Here is a 16,828-nt window from a genome sequence, read left to right as displayed (position 1 = left end):
TTATTTCCAGTCCTGCTGCACATCTGACACATGATGCAATACTAATACCTCTGTTTGTTGTTGCTCTGCATACATTTTCCTGTGTGATGATGATTTACAGAGATTCAAAATGCTGCATGGTTTAAAAGAGGAGATCAGCTGCATCAATAAAAAAACACTCTAAACATGGCTCCACCCTGTGGTAGAGAAAAAAATGACCACAGGTTCTATGAATTCTAGCACCGCCTCCCAATGGCTGTATAGTAATTATGTCAATGAGGAGACTTTTGTTCTTGGTATGGTATAAGAAGCAAAGAAAAACATTCTGTTTTTTGTATTTATTTATTTGAAGTATTTTTTCTTTTTATTACTTTCTTCAGTATAGTCATTCTGAGTGTCAGCCATTACTGATGATCAATATTCCACAATACTCGTGTCTTATCATTTTGTTTTATGCCAGGCTGTAAACATGAATGGACTGCATGACAAAGCAGGTTCATGCATGATGGATGGATGTAAACTACTCCTGGTGAAACAATACAGTTAAAAAACTCTTGCATAATTAATAATGAATATCTGCACAGGTCAGTTTGAACAGACTTTATGTTTGTTGGAGATGCAATCAGAGGGAAACAGTGCTCTTATTTTCTTTATGACCAGACCTCTAAATCCAAATGATAGTGAGGAAACTGTGAGAAAAGTTTCTGAAAAAATAAAGCTGAGGATAAAAGATAACCACATGTTCCTTGTTTCAACAAACACTTGAGTCTGAGGGAAAGCTGAGACCCTGAGAACTCAGTTTACTCTGTTAAGTGTCTCAACTTTAGATCAAACAGTAAGAAAAGCACTGACAAAGTGTAATATCTCCAAACTGATTTTGAATTCTACATAAAAAATAATACAACATTATCTGATTGTTGTTGGTCTTAGTACTACTCAGATGAACAACAGCATATAACTTATAACTTACTATTTGTTTTTACTGTGCTATTATATATTTAGCAGAAATAAGGCCAAAAACAAAAGAATGTGGGCAATATCTTGTAGATGCTTTAGCAGCAACGACTTGAAGTAGTCCTGTATGACTTTATCAGTCTCCACATCATTGTGGAGTTTTAGTCCATTCTTCTTCACAATATTAATTCAGTTCATTGAGGTTTTGAACATTCACTTATGCACAGAAGGTCCTCTGATGGTCCCACCACAGTATTTCAGCTGATGTCAAGACTTTGACTAAGACCATTCAAAACCTTAATTCTTTTATTCTCAGTCATTCTGATGTAGATTAGCTGCTGTGCTTTGGATCATTGTTCTGTTGTATGACCCAGCTTTCACCAAGCTTTAACTGTCACATTTGTCTCTAGAACACTCTGGTATACAGAGGAGTTCATGGTCCACTCAATGACTGCAAGGTGTCCAGGTCCTGTGAAGCTAGGTTTTAGTTAGAAATGAAAAATCCAATTTGTGTATGGAGAAAATGGGAGCACTGTCTTCTCAGCCAAACCAAACTTTCTACACAGGAGGTGTAGCATCTAGTGGGCCTTGCATGTAGTACTGGTACTAGTACCTCTCAATTCAGAGTATGGTGAAAAAGAAATTAAAACTGGTGATCCTCTCTACCACATGCTCAATAAGGATCAATTAAATTAAATTTTATTTATATGGCATCTTTTCCAAACTAAGATCAGAACATATGCACATAGCATTAACCTCATTTTTAAACTCTGGCTTTTATTACTGACAATGGTCACAGTCTTTGATGGAATTCATATGTTCTGCACAAAATGATCTTTAAATCTAACTGGCTTCTTCTTCTTTTGCAAGGACAAGTAATGCTGTCCATGAAACTGACGGATAGAGCCTGGATTGTTAAATAAAGCTTTAATTATTCTTTTAGACAGGACATAAACATTTATGATACGTATCCAGCATTTGACATAGGAGCAATGATTCTTAGATAGATTATTTATTTATCTACTGTGAAATAATAACTGTTTCATTAAGTCTAAATTAAATGTGTGCACATGTACAGTTGTATAATACAATCAACTATTAATTGTCTGCCTGGAATAAATTAATACAAGGTTCTTCATGGATCCTGATTTTCTGGAGCATTCATAATCATCTGTCTTCTTCCTACAGTTTTAGTGCCATTGTCCCCTATTGTCCTTTGTTGTGTGAGGAGCTGCTGTGCTGCTGATCTGGAGAGATACTGATCCTCTTCACATTGAGCTCTGCAGCAAATCCTCTTGCTTTCTGGTAAAAGAAGAGTGACAGTTCCCTATCTGTGAGGAAGTTGTGGTAGATGGTAGCAAGACGGGTGCATAGCTGCAGCTGGGACCTCTTGTTGCCCAGATCCATGGCAGCAGCTAGAGCCAGGTGGTAATATCCTGCAGCGTCAAAGGGGTCCTTCAGAGACAGAAGGAAAACATACAGTCTGACATTTAGAGAAACAGAGTATCAATAACAGTGACTGTCAACTGGCAGTCCACATCCGGCCCAGTTCATTTTTGAGAACTTAGCTCTCTCTACCTCTAATTGTCATCAAATCTGGCAGAGAAATTTTCTGTTACAAAATGACAGACCTGCCAACCTTGAAGAAATTTTTTGAGTACTGTACCGGTCTGTAGAAGTTTGTTTGCGTGTGGGATTGTAGTGTTTCCCCTATCATTATACACCCCCTGCCCTCCGAAGAAGGTCTTGGAAGGGCAGGTGGGCGAGTGGGTTCAAATGCAGTGCTCTAATTCAACTTCGTTGAATACATACCAAATTCGAGATGCAACAAATTCCGTACCTGAAGCTTACATGTGAATTTAAGGGTCAAAATGCATGCAAGAAATGCATACATGTTGGCAGGTCTGCATAAATTTGACAATGACATATCAAATAATACATATTACAACAACTATTTTTACAAGAGCATCTGGCCCTCATAGAAAAATTCTGGCACATTTGTAGTTGTAGATGACCCCTGATCTATAACCTACACCTTTACCTTCAGATCGTAGAATATGATGTCCCCCAGTGTCTGGTACACCCTGACGTAGTACAGGGTTTCCTCATCAAAGTGCAGAGGGGTTGGACAGAGGGTTAGGGCCTTCAGGTAATAGTGCTCAGCCAGTTCATGCTGCTTCAGACAGTGAAACAGAGAGGCCAGGCGGTGACAGGCCACACGCTCATTCAGATGCTCACCTGTAACACAGACGCAGCACGCGTCTGTTAAGACATTGGCTCAAATGTGCCCAGAAGACTATGATAATTAATTTGTTCTAATATTTTTGTTGTTGTGACTGCAGCAATATTAGCACAATCAAACAACAATATAAGAAACTAAATGTGACCTGATGAATACTATTATATTTAAAATATCGAGTATTTCATAATTAGCCCATTGAAATGAATTGGAAAAGCCTTCAAGAGCAAGTTTCAGTTTTTTAGCTATTCAGGATGCAGCATATAGTATTTTTTTCTGCATTTGAACATTACATTTATTCAACTTAACTGATTCACAGGTCAGACAAGGTTTTCTTCATGTTTTTATCAAGTTTCAATTACTGCAACTCATTTAGCATATGTTTTTATTAGTATTAACTACTGAGGGGGAATGATTAACCAAAAAACATAAACAATAAAATCAATGTGTTTTTGTGCCTACACTGCTGTGTTGGTGTAATGCTGTATTTTGTGCCGTATGGCACACCACAAATAACCCTTTGAGTGTGTGTGTATGTTTTTCATACCCAAAGTTATACTGATATCCACTGCAGCATGAGCAAATTCCACAGCTTGTCCATACAGCTTGAGAGAGAGCATTACTTCAGTCAGCTTGTTGCACAACCTCAGCCTTGCATACACACTGCTGCTCTTCACTGCGATGGGCAGAGCACGGTCCTACACAGTGGAGAAAAGAGATATGTGTTATATTTGTTTGACATTAACATACAGAGTGTCCCATATTTAGCCTATACTGTACCCTATAGAAGGTGATAGCTTTGTCTTGGTCCTGGCAGCTGTTAAAGAAAATATCTCCAGCAGCTTCCAGAAGCTTTAGGATGAAGCTGGTGTTTCCTGTGCTCAGAGCAACATCCTGTGCTGCCTAAAAGTGACACAAAAATACAGGCTACTTCCACAGTTTCACACAGTATTTATTGATTTGTAACTGGTCACAGACCTGAACATAAATGTCCACAAGTTCAGTCTGACCGAGCAGGTGGTAGATCTTTCCTGCCTGCAACCAGCCGTAAGCTTCCCTCTCCCTGCAGCCCAGGTCGATGAAAATACCCAGACTAGTTTTGATATAGTCGAGAGCTGTACGGTACGCCCTGAAAACATTCAGACATCTTTATTGGTCAGTGCACCTGAAATGTAGCAAACTTACAGGTTACATTATTACATAATTACTAAAATGGTTCTCAAAATGGCTGACCATTAACATTTGATAGAAAAAACATCAGTTTGCATTTGTGTCAATTTGAACAACATTCTGTTCTTAAAGACAGGACAGGAAAAAAAGAAAAGAAGTGTCTGTAATGGCTACACCTATGTATGTAAATATGCTAAATAAATAAATGTTATCAATACCCATTACACACCTTTCTGTGCCCAGAGTGAGGTAGAGCTGGCTGATGGTCTCTAATGCCTCCCCCTCCTGTGCCCTGTCTCCTGTACGTCTCAGTAGCTGGACCTGGTGCTGGCTGTAGATTATGCACTGGGCTTGATCTGGACTCTCACGGCCATACAGGCGGCACAGATGTGTGGTTGCACTAAGCTGGCCTAGCAAAGCGAATCAGCTATAAATAAAAAATATCCCAACAGAATATAAAATTCAACACTTACAGTTTAACAAGTTTGCTTTGATAGCCAGCAACAGAGCCCACTCGTAGCATCCTTTCCCATAGTCCAGCTGCTGTTGCTTCACATAGTGCTTTCCCAACTCCAGCAGTACTGTGATGAAGTTCACTTCATGGCCTTCCTCACTGAGTTCAGAGAAGAGCTGCACGGCCTCAGTCAGGTGCTTCTGTGCTAATCCCTTGGCTCCAGCCCTCAGACACAACAACCCTTCATGAAAATAGAGAACCACATAGTCAAATCACAGAACTGGAACTGAAGATCAAACATTGTGAAGAACATCTTACCAAGATTAGCCTGAGCTACAGCCCAGTTTGACATGTCCTCATATTCTTGGCAAATGTCAATGGCAGCCTCATAACTCTCTGCTGCCCTCCGCAGGTCGCCTATACATCGAAGTGCTACACCACGCATGTTGAGAACGACACCTTGCATGAAATGAACACAATGTTACAAGACTATTAAAACAGCCTGATTCATGGCCTTCCTCACTGAGTTCAGAGAAGAGCTGCACGGCTCAAGATAAAATGTTACTGATCCAGAGTAGCACTCATTTACTCACAGCAAAGCCACAACAACATCTACTTAGATGCCACATAAACCTTATGTTTGGAATAGCTTTGATTAATGTGTTTTAAAATTGATTTATATGCTATGTCTTATTCACACAGACTTGTGTGGGATAGATCTATTTGGTAATACTGACATAATTAACAGCACTCATTCTCCGATGAGCTCACTACATTGTCCTCTAGAAAGAACTTCCCATATATAACTAGGCAGTGAAATGTGTGTAATGATTTTGGGCACAAAAATTAATTGAATGTAAGAAAAAATAGCGTTTAGGTTTGTTGATCCCAAGTACAGCCTTAAGTTGTGGGGCTTTGGCCAAGAATCTTTGGAATCTTATGTTGAAGGAAAGCAACTGATCTCACATTTTTTTGGTTTGCAAACATTTTTGTCATTTTGGATGAGTGTGGCTACATTAACTTTGTGACAGTGTGAGAAAACCACAATCAATAGTTAGCCATTTCCTATACCCCAAAAATGCATTAGTATGTTAGAACTTTTCCCTCCCAAACCAGCCCTGATGTTTGGTTCGATCCCAACTCCTCCCTAAGTCATTGTTGTGTGTCCTTGGGCAAGACACTTTACCCACACTGCCTCCAGTGTACTCACTGGTGTGGCGCGCCTTGCTGGTCATTGTATGACACTGCTTGGCAGCAGCCTTAAACAGTTTCCCTCTGGGATTATTAAAGTATCTAAAAAAAAAAATCCCAAAGCCAAAAGCTTTTCTGAATGTGTTTTTGGAGGCTAAAATAAGGTCTGTGGTTAAACACAGCCTCACAAAATGTTATACTGTGACAGAAGATGTGCTGGTAAATACTGCACTAATATCTTTTTGTGTGGCTGTGTGTGCCACCGTATAAGGGACTACAGGGGTCAGTGCAACAGAAAAAACATGCTTTACTTAGCTGTGGTGAAGATGAATTTGTGCATCTGTGGTGTAGTTCATTTAGATAACACGAACATCTGCATAGTAGCATAAAATCTATCAGATTATAGAGACCTACTAACCTTCCTGAGGGGTTGTGCAGTGTTCTGGCATGGAAGCTAGAACTGAGTCCAGTATACCCAAAGCAATACTGGGCTGATTGTTTTCAATGTGAAGCCATGCCAACCAGATGAGGGAGCTGTTTCTTTCTGGTAAAGAAACCTTAACTCTCTGTGAACTTGGACTGTTGCTGATGAGAGTATGCATGTGGTGGATGGCATGTCCAACCATTTTGTGCTTGTAAAAAAGTTGGCAGAGACAAACTGTGAGCTGATGGTTTAAAATGTGGTAATGATCACTTGTTCTAGCTTGGACCTTGGTAAAAGAGAGGGCTTGGTGTAAATATGGAGCAAGCAATGGAAGAGTGGAGATTTCTTCATCTGTGATCCCAAAATGTTTGCCAACATTGTTCAGAACTAAAACCATACTGTCTAGGCAGTTGCACAGTGTGGCAGAGGGCTGGAGAGAGGCTCTCCTGGCTGAGCTGACACTCAGCTGGGGAAGTTGGAGTTTGTTGTAAAGCTTTCCCAGGGACAGGTACCCATGACTGGGGGAGATGTTCCATGTTCTTTGAGCTTCATCACAAAGAATAAGCAGTCTTTCTAGATAAGGAACCACCTGAGAGTCCTCAGCACGGGTCCAGTGGTGCTTTGTCAATAAATAACAAGCCCGGGCCTCTGCTCTTGTGCTGTTGCAGAGAACAGCTTTCTTTAGCATGTATTTCAGAACAAAGTTGTTCTCTAAGATTTTAAGGCAATCTGGAATCCCCAGTAACAAAGCTACAAGTCGTTCTGTCAGAGCAAAGAAACTGTCTGTGTTTTTCTGCAGAAGATATACTGCAGTCAGGTTGGAGTAGATGCTGGCCAGCAGCTGAAGGTCTCTGAAGCCTTCTCGTGGAACACAAAGCGACTCCTCAAAGTAAACTCGTGCCTGGCTGAATTTCAACCTCCCAGCACAGAACCTCCCCAGCAGGAAGCACAAACGGGTCTGTGCCCAAAGGCTTCTTTTCTTCCTGGCTGTTTCCCTGGCAACACCCAGAAAGGCTACCAGCTCGTCCTCGTCAGAGTGACCCACAAATGCACAAGATGCCAACAGTTCAGAGCTCAGACCATACAGAACACTAAATTCTTCTCTGTAATCCCGTCCTTCCAAAAAATTTAGCAGGGGAACAAAGTTCTCTGTGTTATTGTTTCCCTCTACAACTGGATGAACAGTGAAACAGGTTAGGCTTAGTTGTGTTGCCACTGTAGATGAGTCCTCTGGAGGCCCATTCATGGTCACAATGGAATCTGATCGTGAGTCTTTTCCTTGATCAAGAATCCTCTGAATGTTTGTCTTCAGCACAGTCAGCTGGGGATCTATTTTGTCAGTGCTGGCTGCAAATGTGAAATGGAAGATAAAAATCTTGCTTACATACAGAGAAAAGAAGATACGTTGACACATAAAAAAAAACGCATTGATACTCACGTGAAGGTCTTTGTTCAGAGTCTTGGTGAGTGATCATATCTTAGACAGGACAACAAAAATAAGTGAGAAAAAAATTGACATAAATCAGAGAACATGATGTTTCTGTTTTTTTTTCCGAAGTCCTGTTTGTTGTCTGTCTCACCCAGTTTGTAGTTGTGTCCAGCATCAATTTGAGATTTGTTCTTCAATATGGTTGTTGATTCTTGTATGATTTCACCCTCGTTCTGACTAAAGAACTCACATTCCTCTTCATCCAAAAAAATATCCACTGAGCTGGGATAGTGGCACAGAATAAAACAAGGTACATGCTGTAAATTTCAAATAATTCAATGTCTGCTTTGTTACAATGTCTAATACACTCACTCATATATGTCAGTGTAAGGTTCAACCAAGCTTGTCCTCACAAGACCCACTTCTCCTGTTGTCTCCTTCCTTCCCGTAAACCAATCAAAACATGATACCAGATATCCCATGATGATGATGTGATCACCAGGCGCCAGGCTGAGTTCATCCGGGCCCTCAGCATCATACTCCGCTGTGGCCAGACAAGTTCCTCTGGCTGAATAGAGGAGAGGAGAAGTATATATAGACTACTATATACGCTATATTGTATATAGTAAACATTATACCAATCATAAGATATTCCATACTAAATTGACAGTACTCAGAAAACACTTACCATAATCGTTTTAAGAGGCCACACTGAAGTTGTGTAAATTTATCAAGTTAAATAACAATATTACATTTTCAGCCAGTGGACATGGTTTTTAGTGTATTGGACATTGTCATCCTGCATGCACAATACATACTAATGATGCTTCTTCTAAACTTTATCTCCTTTATATGTGTTTCCTTACTTCCTATCAAAACAGCATGCTTGCTGTAATGATACTGTGACAATCTTCAATCTGTGATTTGCATGCTTCAATCTGATGCTTGTTGTCATAAATCTGGAAAAGCACTATTTTTTTTGTTTAACCTTTACTCACATGTGAAAAATGACCTACATGTTTGTATATAAAGGAAACCCTGCAACAATGCTGCATGCATTTAATCATACAATATAGCCTCTACAGTGATTGCCCCATGATTTGTGGTTGCATGTTCCTAGATTTAACTGGTGCCCAGTACAGTGACCGCATATGTTGAAAATGATTTTAATGAAATTACCGTACCGTACCGTACTACAACGCTTATATCCTCAAGTAAAGAGCGCTTACCAAACTGCAGAGGGAAGTCACAAGAAGGTTTCCCATCACCCACTAAAATGCTCTCCGTACAGGATTTAAGAAACCATCTGTGGAGAGACAACTCATAAAAATCGCATAATCACAGAACAGTGACACTGCTCATGACAACTAAGAGAGACTTTGAATTTTGGATGTGACTCACTGATGAAAAGGGATGACTGGCTCCAGAGCAGGTTTGGGTGCTGTGCCCCGAGCTCCGTCAGCAAGGCACATTACTGTCCAACCCGAGCCAAGGAAGGGAGGCTCAAACTGGGCTATGTCTCCCTGCTCCAGGTACAGGTCTCCTCCAGAGGTAGAGCTGTCAAACATTTGGTTGGCACTACAACAAGCAAAGAATGATCCTGTGACAGAGAGAGTATGGATTCAAAAAGATGTACAGTACTAATGTATACAATAAAAACTACATTTCCCCACGCTACCTTCCTGCATGAGGATGCCCTTGTAGAAAAGGTTCATTATTTCCTCCTGGATAGACACCTCGATAGACATGTCGTCCTCCAAAGAACTAAGCCAAAATGTCTGGTCTAACAAGAGATTCTCCATACAGTGACCCAGGAAACCTTATGAAGAGGAGGAACAGTACTGTATTGTGAACTGTAAATACTGATATAATTTTACAAGTGGGGGGCTGTAACACAGTGCTCCCTCTAGACACTTAACCATCTACAACACCTGTCAAGTGGTGATATTATAGAACAATATATACAGACAGACAATGTATGTACTCCATACCTATTGTGTAGTAACTGGCAAACTTCCATATTTCCTCAAAAGTTTTGAATGTCACAAAAATGGCTTTTTCTTCACTATTGATGGAGATAACATGAGCAGACAATTCCTATGAATAGACAAAAGAAAAGGGGTTCATCATAAATGTTTGTGGTGATTTTTATTCTTACCAGCAAGAAAACATTAATCTAAGGAGGTTTTAGAAATGTTTCCATTCATCCCATTATTATTTTTTTCCCATCACTGATGCTTTACTTTCTATCAGCTGTAATATTAATGCCTAAATTACTACTAAAACTTATATTTGTGTAGAAATCGGAAATCATTGATTTCCATATTGATCTTCTATCTTTACACTGGGAGTGCAAACCTTTTACATTGTAAATAATTCAGTATATGCAGTCACTTGTTGAGTAAGCAGCTGTGTTTTACAGTTTGAAATGCTTAATATAGTATAGGTCTGGTAGCTGTGTGTGTGTATGTGTGTGTGCTAGGAGTTACCATAAAGAGAGTGTTGACCTTGGTGCTGTCAGCCTGCAGAATGCGCAGTTTCCCTCTCAGCATTTCCTGTGACTCCTCATCTGCAGGAACACGATCAGGACCCCTGACCACATCCAGCAGTACCGGCAAAGCTGAACACACAACACACACTACAGTTAGAGCGAGGGATGACAATTGTTGGTCTCTGTTATGTCACTCACTTTTTCAGACATTAACAGAAGGTTTTAATCCAATGAAACTGTTATTTTAGAAGAAATTGAAAAACAGAGGTTTATGTGTAGTCTGCATTTTACTCACAATAATCACTCTGGCATTGTCTGTTTTCACTCTGGCATTGTCTGTTTTCCTTAAATGGGCTTAAGTTGATCCATGCGAACACAAACACATTGTGACGGATCCTGGGCCTTAGGACCTACTTCCTGTGTTTTTTTAAGACTGAGGCTGTCACCTGGATTGGTATGACTGGCCTGGCAACTAAAACTATGTGATGACATATGCTATGGCATCTTTTCCTGCATTAAAATATTTTGGCCCATATACACTGACACTATGAACATATACTGATACAATATGAGTACATAATTTTGGTCAGCTATGTCAGCTATGGGCTCTAGTCAAGGTTCAAGCTATATGCTTTCAATTGTGGCATAATATGTCTTGTATCCATGCTGAGGTATGTAGGAATGTCAAAAAAACAACAAAAGCATTTATGAGTCAAAATCTGAATTCACTATAAGCTTGAATTGAATGAGTAGAGATGGTAAAATACTGAACACTGACTTAATATCAGGGACTCTATGAAAGCTTGTATTAACACCTACATTAACTGACATTTAGCATAACTCATGTCATGTGTAAAGTACAAGTGGCCAGTGAGCTAGAATAAAAACTGATGAAACATCAGTGACTGACTGAGTTTAATAAGTGACTTTGGAGAAATCTAAAGTTCAAGGTATAAAGCTCTTTGTCACATGATTTTCCACTGGGGTCACTGTGGTTTTACAGGTCAGATGTTGGTGATTGTCAGGACTACACTTAAAGTAAGAGCATTGTTGATGTTTTATGGTGGATCTTTGACTATCATGCTGTACATGTTGCATGTCAATATGTTGTGAGATCTGTCTATACACTTTATGTGTATGAATACATTGTAATTAAACACAAGTACACATTTTGCAGGGTTTCCACAAAATGTGTGCAGCCGTCTTGACAACAAATGCCCCCCCACCTTGACTACATCCCACTGAAAAAAAAAATCTGCTGCATCTGCAAAATAGGGTTGCATCCAGGCTGCAGCTGTATTGTTTTACTCCATACTGTAAATGTAATCCCTGCCACTAACAAACAACTTGCCACTAACGGGCACACAACCTCTCTCTGGTCTTGTACACACACACACACACTCTCTTGCACACACTCATGCATGTTCACCCCCTCCAAGGTAGGTGCACACACACAATCACCACCCAGTTTCTTAAAGCCACTCTTATAGCATGTTTCATTAAGATGAAAGATGGCCAAAGCTCAAAACCTCCTATGTGAAAAATATATTTTCTTGAGAAAAAGAAAAACGTGTTCTTTTCAAGGTTTTTTTTTTTTGCAGAATGCTATATATATATATATATATATATAAAATACACTATATCACTAATATATATTAACACATACCAACAAGGTATTGAAAATAGGAAATGTTTGCATTGCCAACCAAAACAACAGAAATGGAAGTGTTCAGTCACCTGTTGGGAAGTTTTCCTCACATGTAGACAGATTCCTTTTTAAGCTTCCTGCATCTCTTAAAAATCCACATACTGTAAAGGAAGATAGACTCTCAGTGCAACATGCAACACATGCTATGGTTAAAAAACAGAAACTCACAAAAAACTATAGAAAAAAACATATGTACACATGTACATAATACAGGTATGATGCTTTAAAAACAGTTCCTGATACTTTAAAGAGATTCAGTTCAACACATGATTTATCTTTACAGATTTATATATAGCATTATTTTAGTACAAGTATGCTTGTATATTGCTGCTGTAAAAATGACATTTCTCTGCTTTGGATGAATAAAGTACTTCTATTATGATATGACCATGTAGTCAGACAAACCTGAAACTATACACACTGGAGAATCTAGATTCGTATTAAGTGATGAGGATTTGATTTGATTATCACAAATTTTACAATGAGTTAAGTAAAGTTTGAATTCATTATCAGCCAAAATGAAGAAGCCACTCAGGGGAGTGGCGAAAGGCATTTATAAAACAATAACTCCATAAAGGTTTATAATAATAAACAACAACCCCTAACAATGATTAAAAAACATTAGACAACCTGTACAAGTTTAGCATCCATGATGCATTATATGTCCAATAACAAACGTTTTCTTAGAATAGTGTCTTAAAAGAAGGATTCATAGTACATTGCAATTGATTTACTGCATAAGGCTTAACTATAAAAGTCTATAACAATGGAGGACAACCTTCTAGTGCCATGCAGAAGTAATTTACTATCTATAACAGAATGAGTTTGCTGTAATAGATAACTAGACGACTGTTAGCTAACAAAGAATGACAACAGATGATGAACAGTTTGGATAATTAGCTACAAGCAGGCTATAGTTAGCTAAAGTGTTATATTTACAGTAATGAAAGAAACAAATAAAAGAATAGTTCCATTATAATATATATATTTAGTTAAATATCTCTTTACCTATTCTCTAACTGAACTTTTGAAAAGTATATTATACACGTTTAGCTACGCTAGCCTAAATATAGCCTAATAGATAAACAGGTGAAAAGAACTAGTCTCTGCACTTAGTGGACTACAGCCTAGAGATAACGCTGTTTTTACCCATTCTGCTGTGCCGCTGCTGGCCGTCGCTAGAGATTTGTCTCCGGTACCGGTGGTTCGAAGCGTCTCGGTTGATCCTGGTTGACATTTCCATGACGAGCGTACAGGGTCCCCTCCACTGTGAAAGCAGTCAACACTTCACCATCAGTCGCCTCTGCGCCGTGCGTAACTTTCCCCAGCAGGCAGGAGACAGGAGTGGCGCAGCGTGTCCTGCTTTCCCTTTCAAAATAAAACATTTGACCTAAGCTGACCCCTGCAATTCTCCAAATGTAAAAAGTAAAAAGAATCAAAACTAAGAAATCCATTTTTTTTCCTCTTTTCATCTCAAACAGAAGGTTTGAGAGGTTAGTTTACCAGTCTCATGTTATGTTATAGTTACAAAGCTAAAAAAATAACTTTTTCATTTTTTTTTTATTTTTCAACATAATTAAGATTAATAAAATATTTTAAATTCAAAATATTCAATAATACAAATTATTTTTTTATTAAAGTACATTATGTCATATGTACCCATTCCTACATATTAACATTTTTTTTATCTCTGATTTTATGATTGGGTTGACATGTTACCACTGATGATCATTGCCAGCATTACTTTTATTTTGAAGTAATTTAAAGTGTTTTCCTGCACTCCTATGTAAACGACACGTTGTACAGGTTCTGCTGCACAGACACCTTCTGTTAATCATTTTTTTGTTTTTGAGATAGTAAATTCCATGTCAGTTTGTATTTTTGCACTGACATACATAAAAAGTACAGAACAACAAATAGTAAGTGTTCATGTGATTCAACTACAAAAAGTTCCAACAGTCAAGTGAATACGTATTTCCAGGTTAATAATCACTCACTGAGCAAATACAGCACCTTCCATCACTGAATCAGTAAATGCAGTGGGGGCAGGGGACACAAGCCGCCTAAATTCTATCAAAGAATGCCACATACTAAGGAACCTTCTTGCTCAGTCTTTGGGTCAGTAATCCAAAGTGTGTGTGTTTGCCTCAAATATGTCAGGAACAGACTCAGCATTTCCTTTCCTCCCATCAGTTCCTCTGGCTGAGCAGCTGCAGTGTTGATCTCAAACCAAAGCAACACTCAGGAATTTATGAGCCCCTGGTCACGTGGGGATGCAAGACACATGACAGCACTGAAGTGCAAGGTGTCAGAAAATCTACTGTCATCAAATACTTACACTCTTTTTATTATATTGCAGTAAAAATCATACAAACACAGTACAAAGGTGATAAGTCCCAACAGGGTGTGAGTATTGTCCCTGTATTAAAATCCCTTTTTAGTGGATACAGACAATTACTGAATGAGCAAAAACTCATTACAAAGACACAAAAAGAGTAAAGGCAGAAACACACATGACCTCAAATACATAAGAAATGACTACGAAATTGCAAAAAGAGTAGAAAAATAAATAAAATGAAAAATACTGCAAAAAACTATTACAAAGATTTACAAAACATCGGAGGGAAAAAAAACTTAAAAATACACAAGTTCTTAAGTTATATGTTGTCTCTGTCTCTGTTTGTCCAGCACATATGGCAGTATTGACAATAAAGCTGACTTTGAAAAAAAATGACACTACAAAGAGATAAAATGATCACACAAGGACATGGCACGAAAGAGAGCCTAAATCCTCTAAAGTGTCTACAAAAAAGGACACAGAGGAAGACAACATGCAACTTGCAATTTTTAGAGCAGTTACAGCTATCAAAAAGCTACCTTCATTAAAAAACATTGAGAAACAATGTAAGACTGAATTTCTGTAAGAATATATGGAATATAAGATGATATTATTTTTTTAGAATTTATATTTCAATTTTATGATATTAATATTTTTATAAGCACAATCTTACTTTAGTCACACAGTTGTGGAAGACAGGGTTGGAATTGGCTAAGGCTCATTTTAAGGTTTGCTAGTGTCCTTATCACTACTGGTAACATGAGGTGGTACCTACAAGTGGATATGCAGCATACTCACATGTTGCATGTTAAAAGAAATGTACAGACACAACACAAGTTTAAAACATGCAACATACTTTGTGTGATGTAAGGCTGATGAAACAGAACACATTGCTCTTGTCATGTCTTTAGAGGTGGAGTGTGCTGCCTCTAGAACTGCCTCTAGTTTCTGCCAGGAAAAACTTACACCTTTTTTCCTTCCTCTAACTCACAAAATGCACAAGATTCATCTCATTTTACCTGTCAGCCATGATTTTATTTAGTTTACATTGTATTTCACAGCGAGTGTCTTTCCAGAGATTTACAAGAGATTGGACCAGGGAAAGAACTATCTCTTCACAATTTGCTTGCAGCCACCACAAATGAAACACTTTAATTTTTACTAGATAATTCTGACACATTAACTCAAGACAATACCAAAAGTAATAACACAGTGAAAATCTGGATCTCACCTGTGCTTCAGCTCTGAGTCATCTGTAAAGACCCTTAAAGAGTGTTTCAGTGATTTTCCTGGTCTGAATCAGATCCTCTTCAGGTAAAAAAAAAAAAAATCTTTACTGATGGGTCAGCCTCCATACTGTTTTTGATTTGGACTGGTGCCATTATTTTAAGAAAATATGCATAGATAAGGCCTGCACAGTCACACTCAATTGTATATTCTAAAAATGCAGGTATCAATAATATGAAATCATGGAACAAATACATCCAAAGACAAACACCACAAACACAAAGAAAAAAACACCACAGAGCAGATTATTGATTGTCCAAGTGTTTTTACATATATAAGGCCAGGATTTAGGGCATGTAAGACATGACTGTGCCTATGTTATAATTTCGAACCTGGACACAAACATTAATCAGCTCAGTCCACACTGTACAATTTACATTTATATATTATAGCCTGTTTTTAATTTCAGGGTAATTAAAGGTTAAGGATTACATGGGGTTATTTAAAAGTAAGTTTATTATTATATTCTGAGAGGATTTTCAAAATACTTTATGTGTGAGAAAGGCTGAGTGGATACAAAATCTGCTATTATGGGAAGGAAACACTCAAGTTGATGAAGTGGGACTGTAAAAGTAATTTGTCGTTTCTCTGACAGATCCTGTATGTAGCCATGCAGATTATTTTGATCACAACTATTGGTAGACAATTCAGGGATCAGCGAGGACATGTCTCTAGTTTGTTCTACACATATGGACACTGTCTATAGGTTTATACTGCGCACATCTCACAGTCTAAAGAGTCTGGAGGTGCTCTGGATCAGCCTGTAATTCAATTTTTTTTTCATTTTTTTATTTTTTTATTTTATCATTTCTTACAATAACAAACAATGTCTTTAGTGCCGTAGATTTTGTGCGTGAGCTAAAGAAAGCATCATGGCAAAAATGAAATCACCGCAGGAGTATTACTCGAGAGGGCGCTGTTTAAAAAAAATGATCTAAAGTCTGCCGAATTTAGCCATTAGTACAACTCTCTTGTGCGTATCTGTCAAGTGTCAAACGTCACAGAGGATATTACACATTAACTGTCTTCAAAATAAACTTCTAACAGAGCAATTGACGCCTGTTTTACAACAGTGCTTTTATTTTGAAGTTGGATTCTTGGTGCATCCGGTGTGACTTGTCCTAACGCCAGCAAACAGTCAAACCTCACTAACCTGCAGGCTTT

General features: G+C 38.4%; 1 protein-coding gene across 2 annotated transcripts; it reads right to left on the bottom strand.

Moving 5' to 3' along the window:
• Positions 1-1,845: 1,845 nt before the first annotated feature.
• On the bottom strand, positions 1,846-13,369 carry sh3tc1 (SH3 domain and tetratricopeptide repeats 1). 2 transcript variants are annotated; one of them, XM_028429827.1, is made up of 20 exons: positions 13,189-13,369; positions 12,069-12,140; positions 10,330-10,460; positions 9,832-9,937; positions 9,519-9,659; positions 9,242-9,440; positions 9,070-9,146; positions 8,213-8,408; positions 7,992-8,122; positions 7,850-7,888; positions 6,406-7,758; positions 5,115-5,255; positions 4,816-5,037; positions 4,572-4,752; positions 4,151-4,301; positions 3,953-4,075; positions 3,720-3,870; positions 2,975-3,171; positions 2,321-2,388; positions 1,846-2,235 (listed from the first exon to the last, which is right to left on the bottom strand). In XM_028429827.1, exons 1-20 carry the CDS (start codon positions 13,280-13,282, stop codon positions 2,202-2,204), a joined length of 3,807 nt encoding a protein of 1,268 aa, XP_028285628.1. In that variant the 5' UTR covers positions 13,283-13,369; the 3' UTR covers positions 1,846-2,201. The 2 variants fall into 2 exon arrangements, with proteins under 2 accessions (XP_028285628.1, XP_028285627.1); XM_028429826.1 differs by having other exon boundaries at positions 1,846-2,388.
• Between the last annotated feature and the right edge of the window lie 3,459 nt (positions 13,370-16,828).

Source organism: Parambassis ranga, chromosome 18, assembly GCF_900634625.1.
Source record: "Parambassis ranga chromosome 18, fParRan2.1, whole genome shotgun sequence".
Classification (NCBI taxonomy): Eukaryota; Metazoa; Chordata; class Actinopteri; family Ambassidae; genus Parambassis; species Parambassis ranga.
Note: the sequence above shows the minus strand (reverse complement) of the source record. Positions and strands in the feature narration are given on the sequence as shown.

Coding starts and splice junctions, on each gene's coding strand:
- sh3tc1 (XM_028429826.1), bottom strand. CDS start 13,282: ATGGAAATGTCAACCAGGATCAACCGAGACGCTTCGAACCACCGGTAC. Junction 9,147..9,241: donor CCAGTCATCCCTTTTCATCA/GTGAGTCACATC, acceptor GTCTCTCCACAG/ATGGTTTCTTAAATCCTGTA. Junction 5,038..5,114: donor TGTAGCTCAGGCTAATCTTG/GTAAGATGTTCT, acceptor ATTTTCATGAAG/GGTTGTTGTGTCTGAGGGCT.